This window comes from Anarhichas minor, unplaced genomic scaffold (assembly GCF_050575085.1).
Source record: "Anarhichas minor isolate MPS153535 unplaced genomic scaffold, ASM5057508v1 ptg000024l, whole genome shotgun sequence".
Taxonomy (NCBI): domain Eukaryota; kingdom Metazoa; phylum Chordata; class Actinopteri; order Perciformes; family Anarhichadidae; genus Anarhichas; species Anarhichas minor.
The window spans coordinates 7009178-7022428 of record NW_027466470.1 but is presented as its reverse complement, the minus strand read 5'-3'; the positions used below and the strand labels follow the sequence as shown (position 1 = coordinate 7022428).

Sequence of the window (13251 nt, the reverse complement as noted above, 5' to 3'; positions counted from 1 at the left end):
TAAATATCTGTGGGCTCATCACTACGATGAACCACTTACACAAAGTAATTGTAACTCTGTTAAAACAACCATTAGGGAAGCTTTATGCTTATATTTCCCTCTCATAATATATCCCATTTGGTGGGTATTTAGTACAATGAGAGCACTTGTTTTCTGAACCCTTTTCTTTCCGTGCTAATGTCTAATCATTACTATTGGGGACACAGATCAGTCAGTTTATGTACTTACGAGGACTTGTTGCCCTTGGTCTGCTCCTGGATCAGCTCTCCCTTGGGGTTGACTGTGAAGATCCTACACACTGGAACTCCCACCTCCTTGTAGGCAAACACATCCTGCATGGAGACGAATAATCAATTATGATTAGTTCAAAAACACATTAAATGAAAATCTTCTTCTTAGATAAAAGTATGAAACTGAAACGCAGCCACTGGGCATATAAAAGCCATCTGAGATCATGTAGTTTTCATAAAGTAGCTCTCATACATAATACACACTGGGTACAAAGTGACATAAGAGCCTTAATGACATTAACCACATTTCCTGTTTGTGTTCCACCTAATGGCAATATTTCCAAATGGAACATTTTGATGGGAAAGTGCAAGACTGTGTGTTTGCAATTTTTGTTTGTTTTTCTTTGGCGAGCATCGGAGACAGAGGTCTGATGGCCGGCCCAGTGCTTCATCTTGGTGTTTGTGCAGCTGAAGATGGGATGCTGTGCCCGGCGTGAGCTCTTTTCCACAGACGGTGTCACATGGGACCGAACTCCGCCAGTGACCTCAGCTCAGGTTCAGCCCAGTGCTGATTTCATACGTTTGTGTCTGCTAATTGACAGCCAACGTGTCATGTTGATCTCGCAATACATCACGTCTGCATCGAGTTATGGAAAACAAAAAAAAACACACAGCTCTCCCGACATGTGAAAGAGAGCGCTTTAATGTCTGGGAGTCTGACATCTTCAAACACTCATTAACTCACATTAGCTCGATTCCCAAAGGCGGCGTGGAATGGCTGCTTGTTATGCTGGAACAGGTTCTTGATATCTGTAAGGCATTCAATCTTGAAGATCTCCGGTTTCTTCTCAATGACCTCCCTGAAGCAAACAGACAGTTTGGTTAGAGCGACACACGTCCTTACCACAGGTCACTTCTGAATGACAGTTGTTAGGTTTCTCTCTTTATTGTTACTTTCTCCCGATAAATACAGTAGGTATACATGTGAGATACTATGCGGAGCATCTAAAAAACCCAATCAAAATGTCAGTTTAGTGTAGCTTTCCTCATGGACCTCCAAATGCAAGAGTTCTGTGTTACATGCAAATTAATTGAAGAGGGCCAAGTAAATAATGCAAATACAGTATCCGCAACTTAAAGACATGGCTCAAAAATCCACATGCTGTAGACTGGTGACACATTACCCATGGCCCCGTTTACACTGGCCATTAACATGCATGTTTGGTGATCATCTCTGAGTACGTCACTTCACACATGGCATCGGACTGCATCTTGAGTGACCACTTGTGAGCGGACCTCAATTCAGCGCTCTATAGGCCAATAAACACAAACATCGTTTTTCGTTTGCAAACAACATGCACGTTTTTAACCAGAGGGAGGCAGCAATGCACATTCCGTGCCTCGTCTACCAGAAATTAAAAGAAGAAGAAGAAGAAGAAGAACTCGAGACAATACAGAGCAGGTCTATTCCGTGGCGTGTTCTAGGCAAACCAAATCGCCAATGTGTTTGATGCACTAGTAATCTATCTCCATGGGCTTTTGACATGGCAGACAGATTACATGCTTTGATGTCAGAAAAAGGAGAAACAAAAGGAGAGCTGTGGCGTTGATGACGGATTGTCCCGTTACGTCCTTGTCAGGGACGCATTAGCGTTAACGCTACAGAAGATAAGTGATCCGATGGCTCAAGACGCATTTTAAAAGTGTAAACAGGGTGCATGACGTATAAGGAAAGGTCACAGAAGAATCCCATTGAAATGAAATATGATTCAGATGAAAACACAGCAGTGCAGCTTCTTCTTATATTGTTATTATACTGTTTGTGTGTGCACACAGTATTTAAGCCAGAGGGTGGGAGATGTAACGTATGTGAAGAGTAATAGCTGTTTAATTAACAAATGCTATCGCAAATCATTGTTGCATCAAGTACTACATATTGTTAACCAAGGTCAATAATGTTTGCATCAATTACCAGCTAAATTGTGCAACGAATACAAAAATAATGTCTCAGCGTCACTTTAAGTAAGTTGCTTGGATTCTTTACGGTCTCCTAAAATAATCCAATCACAGCTCAGTGCTACCTGGACATGAGCTGCCATCCTCATAAGTCTAACGAGCTAATTAATAAACATGTCAATCGCCCATCAAAGGCATTGCCTTGCCAGCTGTCCACGTCTGTGAAGACACAATTCAGAACCGACTGTGGAAAGCAGGAAATAGTTAAGAGACAGTAAGGAGATGAACGCAGAGTATATTTCTAGTAGCTGATGGCAAGGATACCAACTAACTAATCAACACATTTTGAGTTAGAAACTCCGAAGTTTGAGTTTTCTGTAGCTTCAGCAACCTCTGCATACGAAAGGCTTATTAATGAGGATTTGGAGTTGGGAAAAATGGAAATATGAAATTAAGTTTGCAGACAAAAAGGATTATACTTTGAGAGGAGACACATGAGATGGTTTCAAATTGGAATTATGACTTGTGATAAGGAAGATTCAATGTATGTGATGTATTTGGCTTCATGACACTGAAACTGGAAGCTACGTATATTGCACGTTCTTGTACCTGTGGAAGGCAGAGAAGAGGCTGCTGGGAGACAGCATGAGAGGTCCTCGGGGTAGAATGGTGCCACCGTCATTGACCCACTGCAGGTAACCTCTCGTCATGTCCGCCATGCCGATAGCTCGTGCTGAGCAGTACAGGAACTTGTAGCCGTTCCTGCCAGTGGAGAGAGCGGTGCTCATTAACGGTTTAATATCACCACCATCGTTAGCAATTAGTAAGAATAGCACTTTAATAAGATCACATGCTTTCACAATGCAGTTTTCATACATTCCAACCATTAGCAATACCCACTTATCCTTCAGGATTTCCATATATTCCTGTTTTTTCCTGTCAGTTTCCATTAATTCCCCATTCCTGAAAGTTTCCACCTTGAATATTCACAGGATTTTGCTTGGGGGCGGGTTGGGCAGGAGCCAATCAATCACAAGGGTGACTTATAGATACAGGCAAGTCACGCTCACATTGATACCTAGCTGTTAATAATTAAGTAAACCTGCATCAGGGTTCCCAGTCTTTTCCACAGATAATATTCCAGGAAGTTTTCAGTGACGATGTAGCTGGTATGACAGTCATACACCAATATGTTCCTCTCTGTAGAAGTCTGATTTAAAAGATGGGCAGTCTATGGCTATCGCTTCTATGAAATCAACCCTTAGACGCTTAAAAATTATGAAAATCACAAAAGGAACATACAATGGGAACACAGACATGGTGTTCTATTATAACTGTCTTGATTTTTAGTCAAACTTTCTGAGTCATCAACCTCAAAGCACCCTACGCAAACACTGCGAGAGAATATCAACCCCACAGAGAGACCATTGGGAATCAAACTCAGACAGCGCTAACCACAGACCAACCATTCAGCCTTCCTCTGTGATTAATCAGTGTTGTGCACTTACTCAGCTACTGAGTGGTAGAGCTTGGCAATGCCCTGGTGGGTCCAGTCCTTCCCCAACTGTGGCAGGATCTGTCCAAATACATCCGACCTAAAATATTAAAACAAACGCATATGGACATTAGTGACATTAAGGCAGATATATCCATCTATATATATGCATCAGCACCATAACTACTCAACCAGATCATCATAAAGAGAACATGACTGTTCTCCACTAATGAGGATTACGGGCCCATTGGGCAGGAACTGTCTCAACCACATCTTATAGCAGTATGCTTACAGACTAAAATGTAAATGAGCTCATTATAGTCCGTGTGCTCTTCACCCTGTTGCTCAAAGAACATCACATGTCATGGGTTGGCCTAAAGGGTCACAGAGATAATAAGCTTCAGTCAAAGTGGACCCGTTTGATGTTGACCACCTATGGAACTCATAGAGAGGGCGTCAGGCAGACTTTCGTCTAAAGAGACGGAGCTAGCCTTAAGCTAACCTTTATAATCCGCTTCGGCATTCACATGGAGCATCAGAAGGCAACGGGAGCAGATTTGAGCATCAGAAACATTCAGGTTTCTCTGTGTGGAGAGCAAAATAAGTGGAATCTCAGAAGCCAGCGGCTACCTTTCTGTCGATGATTTCGCTTTTTTTTTTAAAATTAGTTTAAAATGAGCTATATCTGCTGCCTACACCGGATCCCTAGAAATATAGCCCCTTGCACCCAGAGGCTTATCCGTCGTCACACCGATAGCTGATGGGTTCCCAGATTGGCTTTGAGCTAATTAAAAAGATTAACGTAAGTAAAGATGGATTATGGAGTTAATATCTGCTATTTGAGAAGGACTTGAATTAGTCTCTGTGAAGTTGCAGAGAGAACTGCACAAAATGTCTAAGAAGGGAAATGAAATATTAAGTAGAAAGATGATGAATGAGTTTTTTCTTTCAATAATCCAATCCATCCAATGTTCTACAATAACTTTAAAGGGAGAGTTTGAGTTTTTGTAGTGGGGTTGTATGCTTCCGACACGCCCCCACTTTGGAGAGACACGAGTTGGAGCAAACAAAACAATGTACTGCTGTGAACGGGGGCAGCAGCGAAACATATTCAACCGCCTAACGAATAATCTATATCAGAATATCTTCACTGCTATATCTTGCTGTCATACAGCCATTTCCATTTCACTTAGACAAAGCCGAACTAACCCTTTAAAACTAAAATCACACATCAACGATCACGGCATCATCAGATCAGCAACTCCGGTGTTCTGTGCGGTAAAATTACTGTTTTTGTCAACCGAGTCTGGTGCCTTTGATAAAAGCACAGATAACAGCTTCAGTTCTCCGTCGCAAAGAGCTGTCTGATGACGAGGTAGAGCAATTAAAATACTCTAAATATAGCTAGTCACCAAATAAGAATTATTTCACAGTATGTGGCCAATTTATAGACATGAGACTAAAAATAACACGACACCTCTACAGAGGCTGCTTTGCTAATTGACAAATGACTTTTTTTCTTGCAATACGGACGCTTACAGGTCATGATCAAAGACGAGCATGCGTCACATCTTACACAAGTACTTCTGCACGATTTCACACTATATATTACAAAAAGGTCACAAGAACAGTATGAGTAACCGGTTGATTACGTCACATATATATATATACATATACATATACATATATATTAGGTAACTTATTTATAAGAGTATATAATGAGCACACACAAGCAGTTGATATTATACGCAACCTAAGGGAAACTAAATGTCATGCACTGGTGGAGAGCCGATGAGCCCCGGATGATGTTATTTATCTACTGTAGTAAATCTAGAGTCATTTACTCTGTCGTACAGTACTGCCCACAATCAGCATAGTTAAAAGAAAGTAGATCCGTTTTCCTTACTTTCCCTAAAAGCTGGTTTGTGACAAATCCGTGTGTAGTATTTATGTGTACAATCACACGCTATGTAGTGAGATAAAAGTAGATCAACGCCTCACAAAAGGTTCAGCACCATCACACTGATCAAAGGGGTTGTGAGACGGTTGCTGCGAGTCACGTACTTGGTGATGGTGCCATCAATGTCAGAGATAATGACTTTGTCGTCCCAGTTCCACAGGTAGATTGTGCCCTCGCAGCGGCATGTGCCCTGGTACTGGGTGGTGATGCTGAACGTCACATCATTAGGTCCTTCCTTCAGTTTCAGACTGGCCTGGTAACACAAGGAAGACGATCAAAACACCTGGAGGCACCGGCAATATCATCCACTGACATGTGTGTTCCAACAGCATAGGCATTACTCTCCAGTAGGATTTATTTTTGCCACAGTATGAATGAACATATGCTGGTCTTTAGCGCCCCCTACAGACTGTAAGTGGGACTAACACTATGGAGGCCATAGCTAGCCAGCAGAGGGAGCACCAATCTACAGCAAAAAACATTAAAGCACAAATCTAAGAGTGCTATCCACTTCAGTTTGTAATCTAATCAATAAACTACTTGTTACATGTTATTTGAATATGTAACCATCAAATCAAAGTACAGATTGATAATACTATGACAGTACTCTGCAATACTTTTAAGAAGTTGGCTAGGTGACTGAGGAAGGGAAAGACGTGTGTAAAGAATGTACTTACTATCTGATCAGAGGAGAGGCGTAGTGACTTCCTGTAGGTGGGTTGGCCTGGGTGGTGCTGACCATCTACTGGCTGCAGTCTCTCCTGACAAGATGCAGCGCTCACTTCCTTGGCATCTTCATCACTGGACGAGTCTCCTGCTTTAGGACTACAGGGAAACAACAAGAATCAGTGTCACTTTTTACTGTATATAGATAAATTGCAAGTAAAATACAGGTTAATGTTACTGTTAGCAAACCTATGCTTGCATATGTATCGACCCCATTTGATTATTTTGTGCAAATTCTAAACTATAGGATTCAAAGCTCATTAAATACATAAAATGAAACTTAACCTTTAAGCTGTCTAACCGTGCCAAAAACACCGTTGTTTTGTCGACTTCAATCTCTAACAATATAATGCGATCATGCTGAGCTCGTCATAAAAACAAGAGATTCATAAAGCTTTGGATTTTTTTTACAATGTCATTCAAGAGTTCAACGTGTCACTGAACTCACTTGACTTGACTGAGTATTCATAAACTTTGATAGCACTTACGGCAAAAGCAGTTTCTCCTGAGACATGGAGGGTCCTTCCTCCTCCAGATGACACTCCTCCTTGGTTTCAAGCTTGGTCTCTGACTGGAAGAGTAAAAGAGGAAATATCCCAAGATATAAAGTAAATATAAAATCTAAAGAAACAGATAGATTTGCAGTGTGTCTTTAATACTAATGATAACGTGCACACCTGCTTGATTGTACTATCGGCCCTTTTTCGCCAGAACCACCAGCGGCCGGACTTCTTTGGCATTTTCTCCTTCACCCAGGCCTCCTCTGTAGCCTAGGATAAACAGTTAACAATGACCTCGTTAGAAGTTGACAATGATCCAGATGTAATCACAACAAACGGAACAGAAAACCAAGATCAGTTACCTTTGGTAAATTCTTCTGAAATGCTTGTAGACTTAAAATCAAGGGTGCAGCTAGAGTCCAGTTATAATATCTAAGAAAAAAAGGCATTAGATAAGAGATAATATTCACCACACACTCTTGTTCATTTCACGTGTGAAAAAAAAAAAAAGGCTTACTTACCTATTTCCTATCTTTACTACCAGGTTGGGGTTATCTATAATTGCTGGATTTTCAGAAAATTCAAGATAGGTGATGATATGCTCCATGAACCTTTCTGCAAACACAGAAGGGAGTGGAACATTAATTAAAGTCAGCAGATCAGTGGTGGTGAGCCGTATCATCGTACTTAAAGCCACACAGAGAGATCGGGGAACTTTCTTTTCATCCATTAGCCTCATCAGCTGAGGAAGAAACACTTCCAGGACAGTGTATGAGACACAAGAGAGAAAGTACCGTCGGGATTCACACCCATTCAGATCGACACGTGTGGCCTTAAAGGGCAATGTGGGCACAAGCATTGTTACAGTTACACACACACACCTGACTTTACATGGACCAGAGCCTCCACCAACAGTGGATTGGAGGCCTTCTAATGTGGCCAATAAAGTCAGGTAACTTCGTAGCTACACAACGAATTTAGCACGTCTCTCCTGGCTCAGGTTAACTTTCTGTCCTGCATAAAAGTACTAAGTGCACTTTCGTCTACATTTTTTTATGAGAGCCATTCTAGGTTACCTTTGGATATCTCAGCGTTTTCTGTGAGGCCTCCACACAGAGAAAGAGTGACGTCGGGGAGGTCACTAGCTGAGTCAGAAAGACACTCTGTCCCGCTGTCAGCTGCTGCGCTGCCCACCGACTGTGGAGACTGTGAACCAGAGTGCATCTCAGAGTCCATCCAGTGCTTCGTCGCTGCCTCAGACTCACTGAAGCAACAAAAGAGAACAACGCGTCACGATGCTTCGTTTGGTTTTAAAAATAGACCACATTCAGCTTTCCATTTTTAATTAAAAATAGGTCAGGCAGTGACACAATTAGGCGCCTCTTTCATAATCTAACCTCTTAGGAAAATATCTTGCAGCAACATCAGGTTCAAGTACATTCAGGTCATCTAGGTAGATATCCTCAGGACCCTGATGCTGGCTCCGCTTTGGGACACCTTCATTCAACGACAGAAGCATTCATCGGTTAACGTGCAATCGCAGCTAACCAGGAGACGACGGAAAAAGGGGGCCGCCGAACATACCTTTCTTCTTAGAGGGGGAGTCGCTCTGTTGGCTGTTGACAGGGGTGGAGGTTGCCACATTGGGTGGCAGGACATCCAGGGGGTCTGTGGGGGTCAGAGGGCTCCCAGAGGTTATGGTGTCGACCGATTCGAGAGGAATCACAGGTGATACAGTGGTCATAGGGGTGCGTGGCTCAGGCTTGACGATGGTACACACTGAGGAGGAGGCACCATTTCCCATTTCAATCTCAGGCTCGTTCTCCATGGCCTCAGAGCTGAGGATTACACGGAAGTGGGTGCTCTCCGATGGGGTGATGGTCACTGTCTTTATAAGCTCTGGTTTCTCTTTTTTAGTGATCTGGATTTTGGATAACAGGGAGAAAAAAAAAAAGTTACTAAGAGGAGAGTATATACTGAGAACTATCTGCCTCTCAATATTACTGGAGAGAGGCGCTTACCCTGGTTGTTTCTGGAAACTCCCCCCAGGTCCACTGCATGTGGGACTCGGCTCTGAGCAAACTCTCTGAGGGCCTGACCATCAGTTCAGAGTCACTCTTTGGGGAAAAGGCCTGAGACAAGCCATGACTAAAGGGACAGGAGAACAAATACAAACAATCAATAAGATGGAGTCCATTTATGTGCTGATGGCTCCGTGTTCTCGTCAATACATACCTGTCATTTGACAGCCAGTCCCCATCCGACAGTGGATATCCATCAAGGTTGTGTCTGGCTGCAGGTAATTTGGGATCAATGTCCCGCATTGTGGCTACGGAGGGTGACCTAAAAACAGGGTGAAACAGATATATAATAACTAACTCCTATTGAAACAGATCTCTGCTACAACAGTGAGCATTGACCCTGAACCTACCTGGAGACATGTGCTGCTGCAGCTTCCTCATCAGAGGTCATGTCCATCTCAAAGATCTCTTCATTCTGCCCAGAGCTGGACATAGCAGCAGTCGTAGCAGCAGGTGCGTTAGCAGCAATAGCATTACCAGTAGTGACGGACATTGGCGGGGTCAGCTCCTCTCTTCGGGGGTCCCCTTTGTGCTTCTTCCTCCGTTTCTTCTTCTTTTTTGTGGCCATGGTGCTCGGAGCAGGAGGCTCGGGTGGGTCCTCTGGGTCGGCGGGGTCATCCTGCAGATCTTTTAGTGCCCTGTGCTCAACCTCGGACATCCAGAACAGGTGACTCTCGGTGGGGATTGGCGAGGTGGCCAGGTGGGCGGGGACAATCTGCTAATGCATCAAAGAGAATCAGGAGAAGGCGGGAACTTGAGGCTTAAGAAACAAGTGCAAACCAAAGCAGCATTGCTGATTCATAGCGTCTGCTCCTAGCCTGACTGAATTCCTCGAGAACAGGGCTGTTGTCACTGCTTAGTTGTCACAATGAGAGTTTAGAAAGCTTGAGCAATGGGTCACTTGTCAAATGTAGGAACTGCAGTCGAGTAAATATTTCCTCACACAAACATTTCCCTGCAGTGTGTACAGAACCATGCTGAATCTGATACGATCATCTTTAGGACTATAAACATTTCCATTGAATAAAGCCACAACAACAACAACAAAAAAAAAAAAAAAAGAAATAAAATAAAATAAAAAAAAAAAAATCAGAAACATGTACAGATTCTGTCGTCGATGTACGATAGTAAAACTATTTGCAGTGCATTCAACATCTCACTTAACTTGAGCTGCTGTGCTTTACACAGTACAAACAAATCTAAATTAAAGTTGGTGTTTTTATTAACCCGCAGCAGTATTGTTATTTCAATGTAATCACATTAATCTGTAGTTAGTCGGGTACTCACATTAAGCTGCTCCGCCTCCTGGACAAAAAAGGCCTCTCCGTTGTCACCAAGCTTCATGTGCAGCTCTACTGGCTCTCCATTCACTTCAATGTCGATCTGGAAGAGCAAAAGCAATATAATGATAAGTTTGTTTAGGAAATCAAAATCATACTGACACTGAAAATGTCAGTATACATTGAAAACACTGAAAATACACTGGGACACTGAAAATACCTGATGTCTATAATCAGTATGTATGCATCCATCTATATACATCTGATTATGCCATTTTAATTGCTAATAATTTGAGTTTTGTTTTATTATACTTTCAAAATGACATGTCAGGCCACACTTTAGCTACTTACAGCCCCATCTTTCTCCCGGGGCTTTACACAAAACCTAATAACTGTATGGGTCCTCTGGGCTGGCATTCAGTCAACCCTGCCAATAGAGCGGGGACATTCATGTTTGCCAGGCAGGCAAACCCCCAGCGGACATGAGGCTATTCAGAAACTCGACACCAGAAAAGCAAAAACCAGATCACGTCTGGCAGAGACTACAGAGGAGGCAGAATTTGACTCACAAGTGGCCAGCCTGAGTCTGACAACCTGAAACCAAATCATCAATATTAACTCTCAACTAAACAGACCAACATCATGTATCCCCCCCTCTGTCTTTCTATTGCAAACAGTCATGTTGTAGCTTTTCCTTTACTGCCGGTGTGGTTTCTCAGCAGCCTCAAGATGTAATTTCAACCCCTCAGGCTTGCTAAGGGCAATTTATGTTCGTGAGTGATGGCTGGGAATTTCAATAACCAATTCATCAGGAGCCAGAATAAATGAGAGTCCTCTTCAACCTCTCACAGCCGGTTACATTCACTTGGCCGGGTTGTGGATTTACAAACACCATGCTGGATTACTGGAATTACTGGAGGCAATGGCTGCCGGCAGATGTTGAAAATTAGGGCATATAATTGGGTTGTTTCTCTCCGACGGAACGACCCGAAGTAACTTTTGAAGTTCGTCTTAACTTCTGACCAGAAGAACGGAGGAAAAATAAGAACTACTTAAGCATAACCGACTTATTTTGTTAGTATTCCAAATGTTTTAAGAATCAGAAAATACTTGGAAAAAAAACATTGGCAACCAGAGGTACTAGTTTATGGGCAGAGACACACCATCCATAGCCAAAAATGTATTAGGATTTGGCTGAAAACTACAGTTTTATTCTCACTCTGAAGTTTTGAGAAACAAATATGAGAGAACACACACACAACTAAATGATCTGATAAGTGCTCTCAGGGACACATGCATAACTGTTTGTTACACAACAGCCCTTCACGTTGAGGCCTTCTTCTTCTTCTTCACGTTTCCTCCCACGCATTCAAGTTGTAGAGCTGTTGCCATAGGAACCCTATCCAAGCGTCAATCCCCCACAAATCATCTCCCACTCTGATCCTCAAGCAAGTAAATAAGCCTTTTTTCCACCAGTCAGAATGCACCATTTACTGTTCTAAGAATGGAAGTCATGGACAAGTTCACCATTGATAGCGATGCGGTGGGAAAACACACACGATTATAATTCCCGTTTTATTTTAGCCATTACTAAACGCTAACGGAATAGGAATATTCAGAATTGTTATTCAAAACGATAAACTCAAGTAACCTCAATTTTGCACACGAGAAAGGTTGTGTTGACTGAGACGAAAGCAGGTTACAGACCTCTGAGCAGATATTTAGCTCTACATTTACTTACAACATCAACAACAGGCTTAGCTTTCTCTCCCAACCCATCAACTAGGCCAAGATGTCCTTTTCTCAGGTGAGAATTGAGCACTAAACAAGTACTGTTATTCCTGAACCATGATTAAATTGATCTTATCTCCGAGCTAGGAAAATATATCAAGTCAACTACTATCAAGGCTGGAGAAAAGCCCAGAATATTCCATCTATGTTCTGCAAACAGACCCAAACACTTCCCTGAATGGTTCAAAGATGATAAATTGAAGCTATTAATTGCTGCAGAAGCCCATCGACATGCGAATGGGTAACCCGACTGGGAAATGAGGCAATCTATATTCAGCGAGGCATAGAGACGACCCAAACCATCGATCCTTTTCCATTTAAACGTTCTAAAACTTATGAATCTCAAAGAAATCAGAACTTACATTCAGTCTAGTTTGCTCAAAGACAAATGGCCCAGAATACACAAACGGTTGTTTTTAAGTCACCAATAACAATAACAAAGCGTGCCATCATCCTGTTTAGTGCAATATTACGCTGCAGAATCACTCAGAGACCGTTTACAGTTTTTGATCACTTTGCGCAAATATATAACGTAAAGTAGGCACATCCCAATTGTGTTGAAAGGAAGGCTAACGTGACCGTACGCTCAGGGAGACGTCATTCAGGCACAAGCCTACACCGTCCTGTAAAGTGCTCTAATAAAGTGAAAACACTCGTGTGGTGGACAATTGGAGTGTACAGCTTTTAGCATCGTAAATAATCTTGGTCCAAAACTAACACGTCTGAGAACGCATATCACATGACCATTACCATATAGTCAGTTGCAAAAAAAAAAAATTAAGAAAATACTACGGAGAATAACAGCAATGAGGAAAATTAAGATGATAGATTTTTGCTTCTTTGCTTGGTGGACCTGTTGCTGAAATGCAGTCAAAGCTGCAGCATACATAGATTGGGAGACACAGACACTAGCATAGATCACAAGGTCAGCAATGCAATTCCTGTAATTCGTTTTCCATGTTGAATGTACCACTGGTAGTCAAGGCTGATTTTGTTTGTTTTCTTATGGAGAAGGGTGACCTGATAGAGGCGCAATGAATCAAGGGAGGACACGTCACGACTGATAAGACACAGCACTCATAAAAAGGCAAAATAACCACCAACACCTGAAGAAAAAAATAATTCAACTTGGGTCTCTGCATCATCTTTGTTAAAAGTCTCAACCTCCACCCGTCCAGACTAAACGTAATCCCGGAGTTTTAAAACAACAGGGTCAGGAGCGTTTTTAGAAG

At 42.3% G+C, this 13251-nt stretch overlaps 1 protein-coding gene across 6 annotated transcripts in view; it reads right to left on the bottom strand.

Moving 5' to 3' along the window:
* The window catches only part of lpin2 (lipin 2), a 23130-nt gene that overhangs the window by 3748 nt on the left and 6131 nt on the right, over positions 1–13251 (bottom strand). For 5 of the 6 annotated variants that reach the window (XM_076097649.1, XM_076097646.1, XM_076097645.1 and 2 more), the window contains 17 exons: positions 10236–10331; positions 9299–9663; positions 9103–9210; positions 8889–9015; positions 8452–8788; positions 8265–8364; positions 7944–8131; positions 7389–7482; positions 7230–7299; positions 7045–7137; positions 6856–6938; positions 6319–6466; positions 5746–5894; positions 3695–3781; positions 2796–2948; positions 976–1090; positions 229–332 (listed from right to left, as the gene is read on the bottom strand). In XM_076097649.1, the coding sequence (XP_075953764.1) occupies positions 229–332; positions 976–1090; positions 2796–2948; positions 3695–3781; positions 5746–5894; positions 6319–6466; positions 6856–6938; positions 7045–7137; positions 7230–7299; positions 7389–7482; positions 7944–8131; positions 8265–8364; positions 8452–8788; positions 8889–9015; positions 9103–9210; positions 9299–9663; positions 10236–10331 (2417 nt within the window). Of the gene's footprint in view, positions 1–228; positions 868–975; positions 1091–2795; positions 2949–3694; positions 3782–5745; positions 5895–6318; positions 6467–6855; positions 6939–7044; positions 7138–7229; positions 7300–7388; positions 7483–7943; positions 8132–8264; positions 8365–8451; positions 8789–8888; positions 9016–9102; positions 9211–9298; positions 9664–10235; positions 10332–13251 lie in introns of all 6 variants that reach the window. The other variant, XR_012955999.1, reaches the window with a different exon arrangement.